Genomic DNA, 18,948 nt, shown 5'->3' with positions numbered 1-18,948 from the left:
ACTTCGAACATTTAATATAGACCCAACAATTGAGCCTTGATGGTTTTATTGTTCTTAGGTTTAGGCTTCAATAAACTAGAAGTAATGGTTAGTGTAGTCCTAGTTTGCCTGGAAAGTAATCTTTGAGCAGGTGAGTCAAGAATGTCATCATGGAGTTATGTTTCTGAGATAAAACAAATTTAAGAGCACATTGGTATTGTCATGCTTTGACCTTTCAAGTAATTGCTTTGCACTTTGCACTGCACTTTCAGCTATACCATTGGACTTGAGGATATTCAATACTACTAGTAACATGTACAAAGCGCAATTATTTTACAAATTTCTGAAACTACTGGCTAGCAAATTGAGTACTATTGTCAGAAAAACTTTGTGTGATCTACCATGAACTGAGAAATGACGTGTCAGCTTAGTAATAGTAGTAGATTTTGGGTTAGGTAGCAGATAAATCCCAAACCAATTCAAATAAGAGTCTGTCAAAACCAAATAGTGTTGATTGTTTAACTCAAAGATATCAGTTGCTACAGCAGACCAAGGTAGTTCAGGAACTGGACTTAGCTGAAGTGGTTCTCATTGCAAATGCGGTTTAGTACTATTGTGTACTGAACAAGAAGAAAGAACTCTATCAATGTCTTTTGGTAATGAAGGCCAAAATACTAATTCTGTTGCTCTTCGCTTAGTGGATTTGGATCCTGGGTGACCACGATGCAAAATTTTGATTGACTCTTATTGTAAGGAAGCAGGAACAACAATTTTAGGATCTTTGAAAATAATGTAATCTTCCATCAACAATTCATCTCTGTAAGGAAAATAGGCTTTCACTTCAGGTGGTACATTTGATTGCTTTGACGGCCATCCAACATTAATGTAGTGATTAAGCTTTTGCAAAATTGGATCAGTCTGAGTGTGAGCTCTTACCTCATCAAGTCTAGTGGTGGAAAAATTATGCACTGACATCACATCAAAGTCAAAAGTGTCTGCATAAATCTGTTCTGTTGTATTTCTGTGCGATCTGGATAAGGTATCAGCCAGCAATTTGCCTTTTGTGTAGACCATTTTGAAATTGTACTTTAGGAATTTGAGCATCATTCTTTGTAATCTCGCTGGAGTGGAATGCATAGGCTTTTTTAAAGGGTCTATATTAGAACACCGAACTTTCAAAATTTCGAGTGTTCTAATATCGAACACTAGTAATTGAAAATTTAAAACATCGAACATACAGAACAGCAAATTTTTTCCTAGGGAAAAAAATTGCTGTTCCAAAGCACATGCACACAACACAAGCATGCCAACCCAAACAGCAATCCACACATATACACCTAAACTCTTACACCTAACCCTACACTAAACTATACATACACCACTAACTATCTACTTACCATAACCCAGACCCTAACCCTAAGGTCCTTCACTACCGCGCAGTCACCTCACCCGCGCCCTAACCTAACTCACCTACCCTGCCCTAACCCTTATGTCCACACAATGGCACACTTACCTGAACCCGACCCGTAACTTTCCACCATAGCACTGAAAATACCGAAGCAACAGAAACAGACAACCAAATTCTTTCCCTAGGAAAAAATTTAGTTTTCTGTTTCTTCGATATTTTCAGCGTTTGCTGAAAACGGGTCGATATTAGAACACTCGAAATTTTGAACGTTTGGTGTTTTAATATAGACCCTTTTTTAAAATAATAACCAGAGATTTATGGCCAGTTTCAGTCTGAATAGCTCGACCATAAATATTTTCATGAAACTTTGTGTGACACCCATGCCCTGGCCTAGTAATCAAGGAGCCTCAATCCTCACCACTAGCACTAGTAAGGAACATGCACATTGGGGGATAACAAGTACACGCACAGTAAAGTACAATTTCCCTTAAGAGCACAAGAGATTACAGTCAGTCTGGGGCTGGTTTCTCCCTTTCTCTCCAGATCCCTAATAAGACTCCCCACTGGCACAGCTATAGGGTTCGGATATCAGCCGAGTAGTCAAGCCAAAACCTCCAGTGCTCTCTGTCCAGCCAGTGCTTCGTGTCCCCTGCCCAAGTAGCTGAGACACACTTTGATATTGTTCAAATACAAACATACAGAAACTCCTGGGGAAGGCTGGCACAGGTTCTTCAGCTGTGCCCCCTCTTGCCAGGCTATAAGGGAGTAATCACTGCCACCAACTACTCTAATCAGCTACTAATAAGGCCCTTCCCAAAGGGTGACCAAATGTCACTGTGTAATATTACTGTTATCCAAGTAGTAAGTGTGACTGAGCAAGACTATTGGAGTGGCTTGGACAGTATAGCCAAATACACGAAAGTACTCTAGAGCTTAAATTATCTCTACACAAAACAGCCACAGTTGAAAGGTTTAAAATATTTAATAATAAATAATAAAAGCACAAGACAAATCTCATCAGTTCAACACAGTGCTAATCAATAGTTCAGAGATCACAGGAACTTAAAACAATATCGTAGGATAGTGTGACATAGATATAGAAAACAGCTAGGCTAATCTGGCTATATTTCTATCTAACTCTAAGAGAAATACTGAAGTCTAAGATCCTACTTACAGAGCAAAGCAAGTGCTGGTGAGCTGATGTGTTCAGGTTCAGACAAAATACAAAATGCTGCCCTTTCTTTCTGTCCTTAAATTGATAACACAGTACTGCTGAGTCATTTCATATTACACCATTCCTAACAGTTGTGATGTAGTTTCCCAGGTTCACAGAACTTAAATTTTACATTTCCTTTTGTAATCTGCACCTGCAGGAAGCCACAGATATAAAAGGCATTTTACATGTAAAATCTAGTAATTAACTCTTGTCCTAAGACATTAGAAAGAATTCCTTAGTCCAGACATCCTGTCTCCGAGCTTGAGATCAAACAGTCCTAAAATGGTTGAGGCCGCGGTGGTGCAGTGGTTGGTGTTGTTGCCTCACAGCAAGAAGTTCTCCCATTCGATTCTCGGCTGGAGCGCCTTCTGTGTGGAGTCTGCATGTTCTCCCCGAGGTCGAGTGATATTTAACGACATGCAGGTAGGTGCATGCGTGAATGGGTGTGCCTTCTTTGAAGGCTGGGCGTCGGGCTGGCAACTCGGCACCGTAAAAATCCACTGCCATTCATTAGCGGACCGGAGTTGTTGTGGCGAACCCTAAATGGGAAAAGCCGAAAGACATTACTTACATGTAAAATCTAGTAATTAACTTTTTGTCCTAAGACAATAGAAAGAATAACTTAGTCCAGACATCCTGTATCTGAGCTTGAGATCAAACAGTCCTAAAATGCTTGACTTATCAGCTTTCCTCCAGTAGAGTGCACTGTGGTTACATTTTTGAAGCTCAGAACATAACTCGGTTTTCTTACATTTGTTACACAAGCCTGTGGATCCTGTTAATATTTGCAAGGACATAGATTTCTTTACAAAATCCTATCTAGCTATGCTGGCAGCCTTCACACATGGAACATGCATATACTATTGCCAAGAAATCCTTCTCAATCTGAGCATACTGCATCTCAGTTTGGGTTAGTGTTCTAGATGCAGAGGCTATTGGTCTGCCCTCTTGAAGTACAACTGCGCAAAGAACAAATTTTGAAGCATCACAGGAAAGAGTAAATGGTTTGTTCACATCATAGTATCTTAATGTAGGTGGGGGTACTAATTTTCTGCTTGAGGTCTTCAAATCCCTTCTGGTGCTGTTCCAGCCATGACCATGCAACATTTTGTGTGTTCGCTCTATGAAAGGTGCTGTCAGCTCACTGAAGTCCGGTATGAACTTGACTAAAAAGTTGACCTTGCCTAGCAAACGGTGTAGAGCTTGTACATTATCGGGTACTGACATCTCAAGAATAGTTGCTTGCATGGTCGGGTCTGGTCTCAAACCTGTACTCTTAAACAAATGACCTACATATGTAACTTCTGGAAGTCTGAATTTACACTTCAGAGGATTGAGCTTCAAGTTTACTTCACGTGCTCTGTCTAGAACTTTCTTGAGGTTTCTGTCATGCTCTGCTTCATGATTGCCTCCAACTAATAAATCATCTACTATTATGGCACAAGGATAACCAGAAAAAAATTGCTCCATTGCATGCTGAAAGACTTCACTTGCCGAATATATGCCAAATGGCATCCTTAGGAGTCTGTATCTGCCAAATGGAGTACCAAAAGTAGTTAGAAATGAGGATTTATGATCGAGCATCACTTGCTAAAATGAACTGTTTGCATCCAAAACAGAAAATACAGTAGCATTTGGGATTAGAGCTGCAACTTCTTCAACTGTGTGTATTGGATGATATGGTCTCTTTAATGCTTTATTCAGATCTCTTGGGTCCATACATATTCTGATTTCATCTGAGCCTTTTTTGTGAGCAGCTACTATGGACTACACCCATTCAGTTGGTTCTGTGGACAAATCACACTTTGCTGCCCCATTTTATCAAACTGAGTTTTAACTTTGCCCTGCATAGCTATTGGAACTCTTCTCGTTGGTCTGACTACTGGAGTGATCTCTGGGTCTAACTTTATGGACTGTACATCTGGAAGGAAGTTTGCCTAACTTGTCCTCGAAAACATTAGCACACTCTGAGAAAATAGCTTCAGAAAAATTTGAACTCAGAAATGCACTTATGAGATGGACTTCTTTAGGAAAAGAAAGCAGATTCATTCTTAAACTATCTTTGAGACCTAATAAAGATTGCTGTGGTCTTCGGACTATATAAGTTGTAACATTTCTCGGCCAAATAACATGAAAGTATCACTGAACCTTCGGTTTGAATTTCTTCACCTCCATAAAAAACAAGTCTTGCATTACTGTCCACATTGAGTTGTTTGTTAGTTCTGACTTTAGCAAATGTGTCTGCTGATATAACACACTCTGAACCAGTGTCTACTTTGAGCTCTGTTTATTTCCATTAATCCGGACAGTACAAAACACTTTGCTTCTTGTCAGTAGATTCACTGCATCAACTCTTTCATCAAGCACTGATGCACCATCTACACAGAAAGCTGACTGCTTGGGCTCTGCTTGATCAACTTGCTTTTTTGTGTGTCCTTTCTTTATAACTGTGTGAGGCTTACTTGATTGGCAAACCTTTGGAAATGGTTCCATTTTTTATACTTGTGACATTGCTGACCAAATGCTAAGCACTTCTCTCTTTTAGACTCGTTATTTGTACCACAATTGTGACAGTTAACAATAAAGCTAGACTTGGGTTTTGCTGATTCATGCTTGAACTGTACTGAACTTGAATGCTTTCTGGAAAGCCACATGCCTTTCCTGGAAACCCTATAACTGCTATGAGTTTGGGCCTACTTCTGTTTGCCTCGTGTTGCATACCATCTACATTTGCTCTGGAGCCAAATGAAATCATGCTCTTGTCACTCACAAGCATACTTTTGTGTCTTTCTGTCACCTCATGGATTTAACAAATCTCTATAGCTTTGCTCAATGTTAAATCACTGTCACAAAGTAAAGTCTTTCTCACAACAGCATTATTAATACCACACAAGCCTGTCCTTTATCAGCTCATTTTTAAAGTCACTAAACCGACATGTTTTAGCTCTGTTTTTCAAGTCAGTTATATAAGCTGCAAATGTTTCCCCTGGTTTCTGATTTCTTGTGTAAACAAATGCCTCTCTAATGTAATATTCGTTTGGGGGTTACACATTTCTCTGAACTTGCACTTCAAACAATCTGGGTCTTCCCTTGATTTAGCCTATGCAACAATGTGACGATTTTCACCTTCTCTTTCATATACTGCAGGCAAAGACACAAACGAACACCCTCTTTTCTAGAAAATGAATGCCCAGGGATGTGCACCTTTATCTGCGTACGTTGCTTGGATAAAAATATCATAATTTTGCTCAAATATTCTTCAATATTCTGCAATATTCTGATCAAATAAAAGCGGTAGGGGGTTTCAGAATCTGTCTGCCAGATTAACACATACCAGTGAAGGATTTTTGCAGATAAGCACAAGCATGCACATATGCCAGAAACTTATGCCAGTGTTTATAACTTTGTCCACTGCCTGTGCACTTCTGAATTTATACCTTTTGGGCTTTTCGAAATTATAATAATGGACAAATTCATAGTACCTTTGAACAACTGGACTTTGTGAAATAAACTTCTTGGGCACTTTATACTTTTGCAATGTCATTTTGAAAGGCTAAAATGCTAAAGTCATTTATCATCACTTTTCTAAAGTCGTTTATCCTCATTTTAATAAACATTTCAACAACTTTACGATGCAACTGAATAGCTCTCTGGCACTGTAATATTCTTGTAATGTCATCTTTTGCAAGAATCACATTTGGAGCAACTACACAATGCGAATAAACTGAACATCTCTTGCCAAAACTCAGTAAGACCTCGATGTAATTGCGCTTTGCATATAAATGCATACAGCACACTGAAATGTCCCGAAAATGGTGGTACCTTACTAGGCAACTTTTTACAGTACGAGAAACACTCTTTAATGGCGACACATTATGAATAGACACACCCAGGACAAGAAACTTTTCAAAATAGATATTCTTTGACTGTTTTTCACGAAATAGTTGCACTTTACACACAACAAACTCTTTGCAATACATGCACAGTAATAAGCATACTCTGTAAGCAGTTTTACACTCTGAGATACTTCAAATAACTTTAATTGCCGTTGATACAATATTAGTTATGCTAAAACACAGCACTTTGTCAAGCCACCTACATTCACCTTGCTTTATTTTTCGCTTAATGTGCCCTTTTTGCCCTTATTATATTCGTTTTGCTCGTTTAAACCATTTTCATGCCAAATGTACTTTTCTTGTGATCGTTTTACTCTAAACATGCCCAGTTTTGCTGTAAACATATTCGTTTTCTACTCATTTTCTGCTTTAAACATACTCGTTTTTCTGCTTTAAACATGTCTTTTAGTTAACAAACTTTTCATGGTTTCCACTTGCTTAATAATGCGGTTTGTGCCCTTGTAATGCCCCTTTTTCTTTCATATCAAATAAACAGTTTGTGCTATTTCTTATTACAGTAAAGACAATCCCAAAGTGCAGGATAAAGGTCCCACTCATCACAAAATAAATCCAGCAAAGAAAAGAGGAGTGGAAACAAACAATGGCTCCAAATTCCACATAAATAAAAATCTTTATTCCAGTGCTTAAGTGCTTTCACAGTTATGAATAACTACTTCCTCAGATGTTAAAACAACATTGAGAAATCACCATTTAAATACATTTAACATAACTTCCTGTATTCAAGATGCTAATTAAATAATTAAGCAATTAAAGACAAACATCCCTATAGCCATAAATAAAACACACTAAATAGGGGAAAAATTCTCCATTTATAAAAAGGAGTGTATGGTGGATGTGTCATTGTATGTGCATAAAATGTATAAAGTATTATGTATAAAAATATATATTACTGTTACCCAGTTAAATATAAAAAAATAAAAATCATCTAAGTAATGGTTAGCTTTGAGAATGGGTTTCATTGGTACTTTATCATTTAACCCCCTTTTAGAAACAAAGTGGATCATTAGGATGAGGGCTGATGCTGGTAGGGGGTTAAATGATAAAAAAAAAAAAAAAAAAAAAGGCAGACATTACAATGTGAGAATACAGATTTTGTGTTCTTCGTTTTAGAGGAGATTCCTAAAGATCCTAGAGATGATGCTTGAGAGACAAAAATAGAATATAGAGAATTATACTGGCAAATGGTGTTAAAGCACCAGCAGAGCCCCAAGGCTCTGACAGACAGACAGGAGTCTGTTGCCCCGATGTTAAAACTTAGTACAGCTAGACTATGAATGATTATGATGGATTTTTATACAAATGTTCCTGTAAAGAAATAATTTTTTCATCTAACCATTTTTTTTATTTTTTGTATATAATTTTATATTTTATAAGATTAATTCATTATTTATTAGTATATTTAGCATTATAGTTATGTTTAAGATGTTTTAAAAGGTTTTTAATAATATGAGGAGTGATATAGATGTTTGGTTGATTTTCACATTAACACTGTATATATATATATATATATATATATATATATATGTATATATATATATATAACTTTAAGTGACTTGAATCAGTAATTTCTTCTTTCATATCCAGTATAGTAAAATGTACGTTTTTGCTATTTTCACTGTTTGCAAAGTAATTGTCACTACTTTTCACTGTTTTCAAAACATCTGCTCTGTTTGTTCTGTTTTCCCGCCAAGCAGTGCTTTAAATAACTGATTTGCTTGCTGTTTAAACATTCGTTAGCATCTCCTTGATGTTTTTCTGCTGTTTAAAACATTTTTAGTGTCTCACTGCTGTTTTTTTCTGCTATTTAAGACATTTTTATTGTTTCCTGCATAGACTAGTGTAGCTAGTAGCTGGAGCATAGTCCAGATACAGGGTTGCTGCATCTGGATCTGTTTGTAGTGGCTGTTGTATTCTGAGCACATTTTTCAAGCCATCTTTGATTGGAAGGGACCCTTCTGTGCCCTTGTGAGAGACGTATGCTGATTGGAACCTGTCTGGTGAAGGGTGGTTGGTCCAGGGCTTGGAGTAAGCACCCTCATTAGTTCTTTTGAGTTTTTTATTTTATTTTTTTAAGTTTTTAGCTTCTGGTATTTAAGCCCTGCATTTGAGTAGGTTTCTGCTTGTTTGTGCATTGCACACTGCCGGACAATTGTGCACCATAACTGGACAGATAATTTTGACAGTTTTTCCCGTAGATACAGCTGTAGTACATTACTGTAGTCCTCATCTGTAGTACATTTCTGGTCTAAGAAGTATTGTTCGTGAGCTGTGACCTATTAAATCACCTACCAAAACCCCGTCGGAAATACCCATCTACAGAGCTTCTCCTAGATCAGTCCTGAAAGCACTCTTTTGTGATAACAGTTCTTCAACCTAGCATTATGGACATTTGGACTACCCTTATTTCTCCTGCCAGCCTTGTTGACTGGGATCTCCTAAGGCAGTATAGCAACTGCCTCATGTATGCTGACAACCATCTATTACAAACTCACTCTAGTACAGAGTGAGAGAGATGTATCTACATCAAGGATCTTGAATCCCTGCTATCTCACACACGAAACAGTAACACTGAAGAGGTGATCACATAAATCAACACAAGGAGATTCTCTTAAAAAAAACTTACTGAAACACCAGAGGCCTCCAAAACTAAAGACTGCTACAACTAGCAGTTCTCTCAGCACCCAAGACACATAGCAGCACCAGTGTCTCACCTACCAAGTCCTTAAGGCGTAGCACTCAAAAAATAATTTTTTCTTGTCATTGAAATCTCTATAGTGAGGCACACGGATGTCCCACTCACCAGTTTAGATAAAGAGAAAGTCACGGTCAGCCACCTATCTGGTGCTAGGATTCATCATATCACACATGCACTCAGGTTGCTCGTCAAAATCTACCATTATGACTCTGCCATAGCTCTTGTTGGCGTGAATGACCTGTGACATAACTCACTGGACTGTAAGAAGAGAGACATGATTGAGCTCTCTGAGTATGTGTCTCAGGGAGGTATGTCCCTAGCCTTGAACAGTGTATTACCCTCACCTAGAATGATAGCACAGTATAAACAAAAAATGATCAATTTCAATAATTTGTTTAGAGTTTGGTGTTAGTCAAAGGCGATCCAGTTTCTGTCGGCCTGGGGTGACATGGTCGACAAACCTCACTGCTTTGCCAAAGAAGGTTTGCACCTGGCACTTCTAGGCTTTCAGCTGCTGGCAAAGGCTCTTGCCTCCCCCATAGTGCCTTTTTTAGGCAAGGTCTCAAAAACAAAATTGCAGATGTGAAAATTGCCAAGCATAACAAATTAAGGACTATTCTGCTAGATGCTATGAGCATAAACCAAAAACTGCACATCCTGGAAGCACTTCTATCACTGGAGGATAGAGAAACATAGTTTGGTTTTGTGAAGGGTAGATCATGCCTGCTCAACCTGGGTGACTTCTTCGAGTCAGTTACCAGAGCTGTGAATGAAGGCAAAGTGGTTCATACAGCCTACCTTGATTTGGCCACAGCCTTTGATACCATTCCCCACTCAAGAATCATACAAAAACTCACTAAGCTAGATATCAACCCTATATCACTAGGTGGGTTGCAAACTGGTTCACAGATGGCACCCACAGTGTGAAAGTAGCTGACTCCAAGTCAGACTGCCGACCAGTCATAAGTGGAGTCCCACAGGGTTCGGTCCTGGATCCTGTCCTGTTTGGTATCTACTTCTCTGAAGTCCAGGCCAACACGAAGGGACTCTGGCTGACAAAGTTCGCAGATGATTGCAAGTTGGGTGCCATAATTAACTCCCCAAGTGATGTTGACATCCTACAGAAAGGCCTCACTTAGACCAATGACTGGTGTCAGAACCATGGCCTTAAGCTCAATGCCAAAAAAATGTATCATCATCCCTTTTGGGAAAAACCTGGTTCCCATGAATTACCACATCAATGGTAGTCCACTAAACACAGAAGGTGTTATAAGAGATCTGGGAACACAGATTGACAGCAACCTCTCTTTTGACCACCACATTGCCACTGTGGTCAGAAAGTCCTTCTGTGTATGGCACATCTCATTACTAAGGGTTTTGCATCCAGGAAGAAAGAGGTCATTGTCTCCCTCTACTCTTCCCTCATTAGGGCAATCATCGAGTACAATGCCCTATTTGGCATGTACCTCACTAGACGCCTGCAACAACTGAAGAGGCCGCAAAAGTACCTCACAAAGAGGATCCTTTGTTGGAAGTGGTAACTACACCAAAGTTTACACTAAAGCCCTGTATGGTCACTTGTATAAGTGTGTAGACTCTGCTGTTCCCAAGTAAAAACCAAGCCACCCTAGTAGACATTCAGCATCAAGAAACTTTGCAATAAACGCAAAATGTTGCTGTCTGAGGAAACTAAGGTGAAGCCCCAACAATGGAAAAGCACCCTCCTCAGCCTCAGGTAAGCTCTAAGGGTAACTTTGAGAAAAACTTCGCAATCACAGCCAAGGATAACCGTAAAGCCTTTTACAGCTACGTACATAGCCTAAAAGGTAGGACCCAAGCATGTGCCGAATAGTGACTACTGGTATCACACACACACTGATGCTGTAGAGATAGCAAATATGTTAGTAGACAGATTTGGTGAAAATTTAACTCCCTTATCCCCTCCAGACATCACAAACCTTGTCCCCAACTTCTCTCCACCCTATATATCTGAAGAGCAGGTCATTAAAGCCTTGTCTAAGGCAAAAAACACAGCCTCTGTGGGATCAGACAGCATCCCAGGCTGTCTTCCAAACAAACTAAAGCATGAACTAGTATCATCATTAAGTACCTTAGTCAATCACAGCCTAACCACAGGCTTTGTTCCTGCGGAATGGAGAACAGCTACAGGTATTCCCCTCCACAAAGGTGGAAAAGCAACAGATCCAGGGAATTATAGACCCCTAAGTCTGACCAGCCTCATCTGTAAAGCCATGGAATGTATTATCATAGACCTCATAAATAAAGACATAGATGACCTCCAAACCCTTGATCCGACCCAATTCGGCTTCAAGGGCACATCTTGGCTGTTAAACCTGGTGGATTTCTTCAAAAATGTGAACAGGGCCATTGATAAGAGCAAATCTGTGCACACAGCATACCTCGACTTGGCAGAGGCCTTTGACACAATCCCACACTCTGGCATTACCAGTAAACTTAAACTGAATGTAAGCTCCTTTGTTGTAAGATGGGTTGTGAACTGGCTCACAAACTGGACACACACTATCAAAGTGGGTGACTCCATATCAACCAGCAGACCTGTCACCAGCGGAGTGTCACTAGGGTCAGTGCTGGACCTCCTACTGTTTGTATATACTTCTCAATATATACTTCTTAGAAATTCAGGCCAAAACTAAGCGGACAACTGCAAACTGGGTGCAGTAATTGAATCCCTAAATGATATCATTGTACTTCAAGAGGGTCTTACGCAGACCAATGACTGGTGTCTTATTCATGCTGTCAGACTGAATGCAAAGAAATGCATCATCATTCCCTTTGATAAAAATAATGTCCCTTCACACTATCAAATTAACAACAATACCCCATGTACCTTCAAAGTGGTAAGTGATCTGGGATCACAAGTAGACTGCAACCTTAACTTTGACCACCATCTGTCTACTGTAGTAAAGAAGGCTTTCTATGTAGCACACTTGATTAGCGAAGGAGGTTATGACCCCTCTATACTCGTCACTAATGAGGCCCATAATTAAGTATAACGTCCCTTTCGGCATGTACCATTCAAAGCACCTGCAGCAAATGGAGGGACCTCAGAGGTTTCTAATTATGAATATCAAGGGAATCCAGCACGTGCCTTACACAGAACCGACTAAAGTTCCTGTCACAATAGTCAGTATCATATAGACTTCTTAGGGGAGACATGCCTGGCTTACAGAGCAATCTGCGACCTAAACCTAATGAATTTGCTGCACATCCGTAAATCAAATGGGACTAGAGCTACCGCCATTCCAGGGACCCAAATATGGCATACGTCTTGAATAGGATGTGCTGAAGGGGCAGATTTGTCTTCCAGTGATTGCCGCACCTTTAAAATAGGCTTCCAGTTCATATGAAGCAGAGCACCGCTATAATACTGTTCCAAAGGAACATGGACGAGTGGATTGGGCACCATAAATTCTTACGTGGGATAGTGCCCTCAACTCTCCTGGACATGGGCAGCCATTGCTAAATACAGTCCAGGCTATTGACTAAAGTATCTGAGGTATTATGTTGGGATGAAACATCTAGGCTTGAAATGACCTCCGGGTCACTAGCCTATTAACCTCTTATGATCCTAAATGTATACATAAAAATATACTTTTTCTACTTGAAATTGACATTTAAACAAATTTATTCATTAGGAAAGTTCCATTGTAGTTTTTTGTAATATGTATATGTAGTTTAACATAAACAATATGGTATTTGATTTATATTTTTAACATTTTCACAGTTTTCTATATATTTTTGTACATATCTAGGCTATGACGTTTTACATATTATATTTACAAGTTACATATATAACTTTATTTAAATCTGTTTGGTTAAGTGATGATGTAGGAACCGGAAATGTATATAATACATCCGTTGAGGTTAATTAAAAATCTTTTCCGATGAAGTCTAATAGCAGGGCAAAAATACTGGTTTCATATAACGTTAATCAGGATGGAGTGATTTTATGCTGACAGGATTCATATGCCAATTTTGTTTGAAGTGATCTTAGCCATTTATGCCAACATTGTTTATAATAAAGCAGTGTTAAATGTTCAACACCTTGGTGGTGATTTCTGGAGGAAATTTGCTCAACCCTAGCTGTGCAAAGTGTTTGCTACTGATGAACAAAGCAATGGAGAGAAAGAGAGATGCTGCATTTCTGGCACAATCTTGCAGCACGTAAAAGTGTATGTCATAAAGTATGATGATTATTTGACATCACTCCACCATGACCTGCATTTCGACATTCTTATGATACTAACCAATGGTACTGTAGTGACGTATCCCTACATTAGTCAACTTATTCATTTAGTTGGTGTTTGCTAACATTTTTAGGAAAGCATGTTGAATGTTGTAGTACTTAAGGTGACTGTATTAAGATTCTAAACAGTCTGGAAAACTTATAATACAACTTCAAAACAGATTGGAAATGTGACAATGCAATAAGAAACGTTAAATTAAATTTTGTAGGGTAGTTCCTATATACTGAACTGGATACATACGTAATGGACCTTATCAGAATCTGCTTTATCATCATTAATTTCTTACCACGATGGTCATAAATTTTAGGTAAATTAAAACAGGTTGTGATCATATTGAGATCAAAAACTAGTATAATTTGATTTGTTTCTTTCTTTTTTTTTTTTTTTTAAACAGCAACAAGTTTACCAAAGTACAGATTTCTATTTATATGTTTAGTCTGTTACTTTTTTTCTTTTTAACAGGTATATGGTTCTGATTGTCACAGCACTGCCTTGAAACAGTTACAGATGTTTCTGCCAAAGTACTATGGTGTTTGGACACATCCTGGTGCACCAAATGGTATTTCATTTTATATAAAATAATGTTTCATAATTTTTGAAGTATTATATTGTGGTGGATGTTGAGATAAGTGAATTATAGCTTGCTTTATAATGTGTCATGACATTGTTTTAGAATGTATGAAGTATGATAACATTACTGGGAAAGAAAATTTGAAGTAAAGATTTTATATATGTTCATGTGTTCTTTGCCACTTAAACACTTGAGTCTGTCTCTGCTGTAAAGAGTTTTATATTCATAGGTTTATAGGTAGTTACTAGGCTATCGGCCCAAGGGCTTACGTAAGCCTAGCCAGCAAGGTACCATAGCTTACGCCACTCAAGAAAGTTATTTTCTTGTGCCACTGTCCAGCAGAGACACAAAAGTGATCCCTGGGGTGTATTTCCTATTTCCCATCCACTCATCAAGATTTTTCTTGAGTGCTAATGAAGAACAAGATCAAGTTCATCTTTTGATTTTCTGGTAGCCAGATATTGATAAGAAGATGTGCATATTAGAAATATAGATGAGACTACCGCTTCATGTCTGGGATTAGGACCTAGGGGCCTTATGGAAATTTGCTTAGTAGGGGCTAGCATTAACTGTTTTATGCCATTTGTAGCATGAAGAGGGGTGAATTATTTTCTGCTCTTTTCTTGATACTGTCTTTGCTTGCTGTGGCTCTTTAGGAAATAAGTATGTCCACACGTTGTAGTTTATTTCCTCACAAAGTAGATATAATTTCATTGTTTCTTTCACTTAGCATACTGGAAATACTACTTACTGTCTTGATATTTTGAATGTTAATGAACAAATCTATAAGAAATTGCACCTTTCTGTATATATATGTTTTATGTCCTCTGCACACGTGTACAACATATCTGAATGCACATATTCATTTTTAGTATTGGATTTATCTATTTCATGATCATGAGAGCTGAAGCCATTACTGGCAAACTGTCAGCCAAAGCAGGAGTCAGTCCTGGGTAGAAAGGAGGTGCATTGTAGGGTATGCACGTGTATACACACAGCCTCGATGCACATAGGGGTGGTTAGAAATGCACTTGTATGCACACAACTTGTATGCACGTAGGGGTGGTTAGAAATGCAGGTATATGCACACAGTCTGCTTGAACATAGAGGTGATTAGAAATGCATGTGTATGCGCACAGTCTGCATGCACAAAGGGGTGGTTAGAAATGCACGTGTATGCACACAGTCTGCATGCACAGAGGGGTGGTTAGAAATGCACGTGTATGCACACAGTCTGCATGCACTTAGGGGTGGTTAGAAATGCACGTGTATGCACACAGTCTGCTTGCACTTAGGGGTAGTAAGAAATGTATGTGTATGCACACAGTCTGCATGCACATAGGGGTGATTAGAAATGCATGTGTATGTGCACATTCTGCATCCACTTAGGGGTGGTTAGAAATGCACGTGTATGTGCACAGTCTGCATGCACTTAGGGGTGGTTAGAAATGCATGTGTATGCGCACAGTCTGCATGCATATAGGGGTGGTTAGAAATGCACGTATATGCACACAGTCTGCATGCACATAGGTGTGGTTAGAAATGCATGTGTATGCACACTGTGTGCATGCACATAGGGGTGGTTAGAGCATTGCCAGTTGTCCTATCTTCATGTCTTTGGAATGTGAGAAGAAAAAGGAATCCCTGCTGAAAACCCTTGTGGATACAGAGGAACCAGACCAACTATGTGCAGAGATCAGGATGGCATTCCATTTGGGACTGGACCAGAGAACTTGTAGTGCTGTTATAAAGTAATGCTGACTACTTCTACACCATTGTGCTCCCAATCCAAAGTAGTGTGTGTGTGTGTGTGTGTGTGTGTGTGTGTGTGTGTGTGTGTGTGTGTGTGTGTGTGTGTGTGTGTGTGAACTGAACAGCTGTGTGGGACTGAGGCAGTATGGGATAAAATTGGTGGAGCTAACTTTGAAGACTGAGAACTGGCATTTTAGAAATTGTGTAAATAATATACTGTCAAGATCAACTGCTCAAAGCCAAAGTATGCCATTTTAATTTCATCTTTAAATATACTCCTGTGTTTTTACATATATTTAGCCTAGTGTGGTTTAAGAGATGACCTGTGTGAATAATTTGACCAAGGAATTGCCAAATAATAGTTCTTCACCATTCCTCTGCTCCTGTGTGTTTTAACTATTTCAGATAGATTTATGAAGCCAGAAAGCTGTCTTCCTTTGAGAGTTACAGGGTCAGATTCTAAAAGAGGTGCTCTTGGTGTAAGTCTGCCCTGTTTCCAAAAAGTCTTGCTCTCAATGTAAGTGACTTACTTCAATGCAAGGCATATCTAAACAGGCTTACTACGGGGACTAGATAACAAAACTTCTGCTTTGAGCCTAATCTCAATTTAAGTGGTCACTTGCACTGAGAGCAAGTCTTTTGAAATTGAGGTCACATTTTCCAGTTGTGCCACAATTTTAGGGAGGGGGTGCACCATTTGTATTTTTCAAAACTCTTGACTCTCTGCAAAACTGGTAACTAAATGGAATGACACTACAGTGACTGATTACTAAAACCTGCCTTCTTTCTGATCTTTGATGTTGTCTGCAGTTAGAAACCAGGGAATACAGGTAAAAACTGTTCCATTATAAAACTATTTCTGGGAGTGACTGTCATTATTGATGCAGGCTTGCCACTGGGCAACAGTTTTGTTTTCCTGCTGTTTCTTTGTATACCTACAGTCATGGGAGATTTAATAAAAATCTTAGTAGAATCTAAGGTGGAGACTTCTCAGAAGCTTGTGCAGCTGCAGCAACAATTAAAGGAACTGGTTAATGTATTGGTAAACTTTGAAAGGTAAGCCACGGAATAACAATAGGAAATGCCAGAATGAGCCAGAATTCTTTATTCCAGGCTAACAGAGGAAGGGTAGAAAATTTATATGAACATGATGAGAGACTGATTTCCCCTGACTAGAAAAAATTAAAAGCAATTTGTTTGCTAGGATTGGGATACCTTCTTAAGTTCAGGATGTAAAATTTCAACACTGGGCTTTCACTGTTGACAGAATGTTAAAAAAAACATATATCTGATATGAAACACATTGGAAATCTGTGGTTAGATCCAGATGACGATAATAAAATGAACATTTGAGAAATGCCAGCAGTGGAGATATTTTAAAGAGAATTATGTAGTAATGTGAAAAAATATTTTGCAAAGTGATCCCAAGAACTCTGACAAGTTAGTAACTTTAGTGGAATTCTTATTAGCTAATGACCAATTGTTTTAATACTGAGTTTTGTGTTTGTAAATCTAGAATTGCACTATATGCAATCGTATGCAGAACAGAAAAATATCGAGCAACAAATTTGTTTCATATGTGGATGGAGGGACCCCACATCCAGACTGTGTTCTAGTGGAAGTAAGAAGAGCATCAGTATTAGAAGTGTGAAACCTGATGTGCATGTTACAGATTAAACTGTTCCTGTATAATTTGATAAAGTAATCTAGGACTGCTAAGCCTGCCTTCTGCATTTTATTACAACCAAATTCGTAAAACGTGTTATATTTCTAGATGGGAGAGAACTTTTCAGCTTTACCGGATTCTGAAAGCATGATTACTTTTGTCAAAGGCCTCTATATATGCAAGTATAAGATTAGTATGGAGGAGATATGTATTTACAAGTGATAAAAAGGGATATCTAATCACATATGGAAATTTGGTCCCACAGTTTTAGGAAGACTTCCATCTGGTAGCTGTGGTTTCAGAATTAACTCATAACAAAAGATTTCCCCAGTTAGCACTGATGCTACAAAAGGCACTATAATTTGTTTATGGTTAGACAGTAAAAAGGTTAAAGTGTTAATGTGTTTGCCCTGATAATATTTTGTAAGAAATTTGATAATATAATGGTCAAAGATACCATCGTATCGACTGAAGGAGAATTGACAGAAAATTCTGAAGTGAAAAGTCAGCACAAAACAGATGTCTAAAACAGAGACTTACAAAAAGTGTCATTTCAGAAATAGAGAAGATAAAATGCAGGAAAATGGCACTGAAGTAAGGATCCTCAGAGCAGAGAAATGTCTAAGTATGTACTGAAATTGGTAGGAAAATGCAGAATTCTAAATCCATTTCTGACAAGGGTGAAGAGAAGGCTGAAGAAAAGAAGAACTCTGAAGAACAGGCTTGGCCATATAACGCAGAAGATTTTTGTGTGGAGCTACCCTGTTAGGAAAAGCTCCAGTGCCTTTTTTTGGAGGAGAGGAAACTATACCTTCCACCGTAAGACAAGATAGTGAAAAATGTACCCCTGAATTTAAAAAGGCATAATGGGAAGATGAAATATTAAGTAGAACAAAAGAAAATATAACTAGGGTTATAGGGGAAGATAATGAAAAGTATGTTCCAACTACTGCTTATCCATAGGTTCATAGATTCATAAGTTGGTACTAGGCTATCGGCCCTAGGGCCTATACAAGCCTAGCCATAACAATTCCCGGATTATTTCTTCCCACAATATTTACTTTCATGGACCCCTGTCTAGCAGGGCGACTGATGTGATCCCTGGTGTGAATTTCCTGTCTTCCATCCAATCGTCAAGGTTCCTTTTGAAGAGGGCCAAAGAGGTGCTATGCTTGACATGTATGGGCAGTCTTGCACTTTGAATTAAAAGATGGTCTATTATATACAGTAAGTAAGAGAGGAATTTCTGAGTCAGTTATTAGCACCATAACCTTGTACAACACAAGTATGGAAACCCATATTGTGACATGGTAAGGTATCATCTGGAGATGAACAAAGGCTAAGCCAAGAGCTGTAGCTAGATTTTATTGGACAGGCATAATGAAAGAAAGAGAACATTACCGTGTCTCTTGTCCAGAATGACCTCCTTGATTCAACTTAAAGCCTTACTTTGTG

General features: G+C 38.6%; 1 protein-coding gene across 1 annotated transcript in view; it reads left to right on the top strand.

Moving 5' to 3' along the window:
* Positions 1-18,948, top strand: part of IPMK (inositol polyphosphate multikinase) — a 718,573-nt gene that overhangs the window by 427,733 nt on the left and 271,892 nt on the right. Inside the window, exon 3 of the mRNA XM_044056471.1 lies at positions 13,967-14,063. Coding sequence (XP_043912406.1) covers positions 13,967-14,063 — 97 coding nt within the window. The remainder of the gene's footprint in view (positions 1-13,966; positions 14,064-18,948) is intronic.

This window comes from Protopterus annectens, chromosome 14.part0 (genome assembly GCF_019279795.1).
Source record: "Protopterus annectens isolate FY-2018-M chromosome 14.part0, PAN1.0, whole genome shotgun sequence".
Taxonomy (NCBI): Eukaryota; Metazoa; Chordata; order Ceratodontiformes; family Protopteridae; genus Protopterus; species Protopterus annectens.
This window is presented reverse-complemented; position numbering and strand designations above follow the sequence as displayed.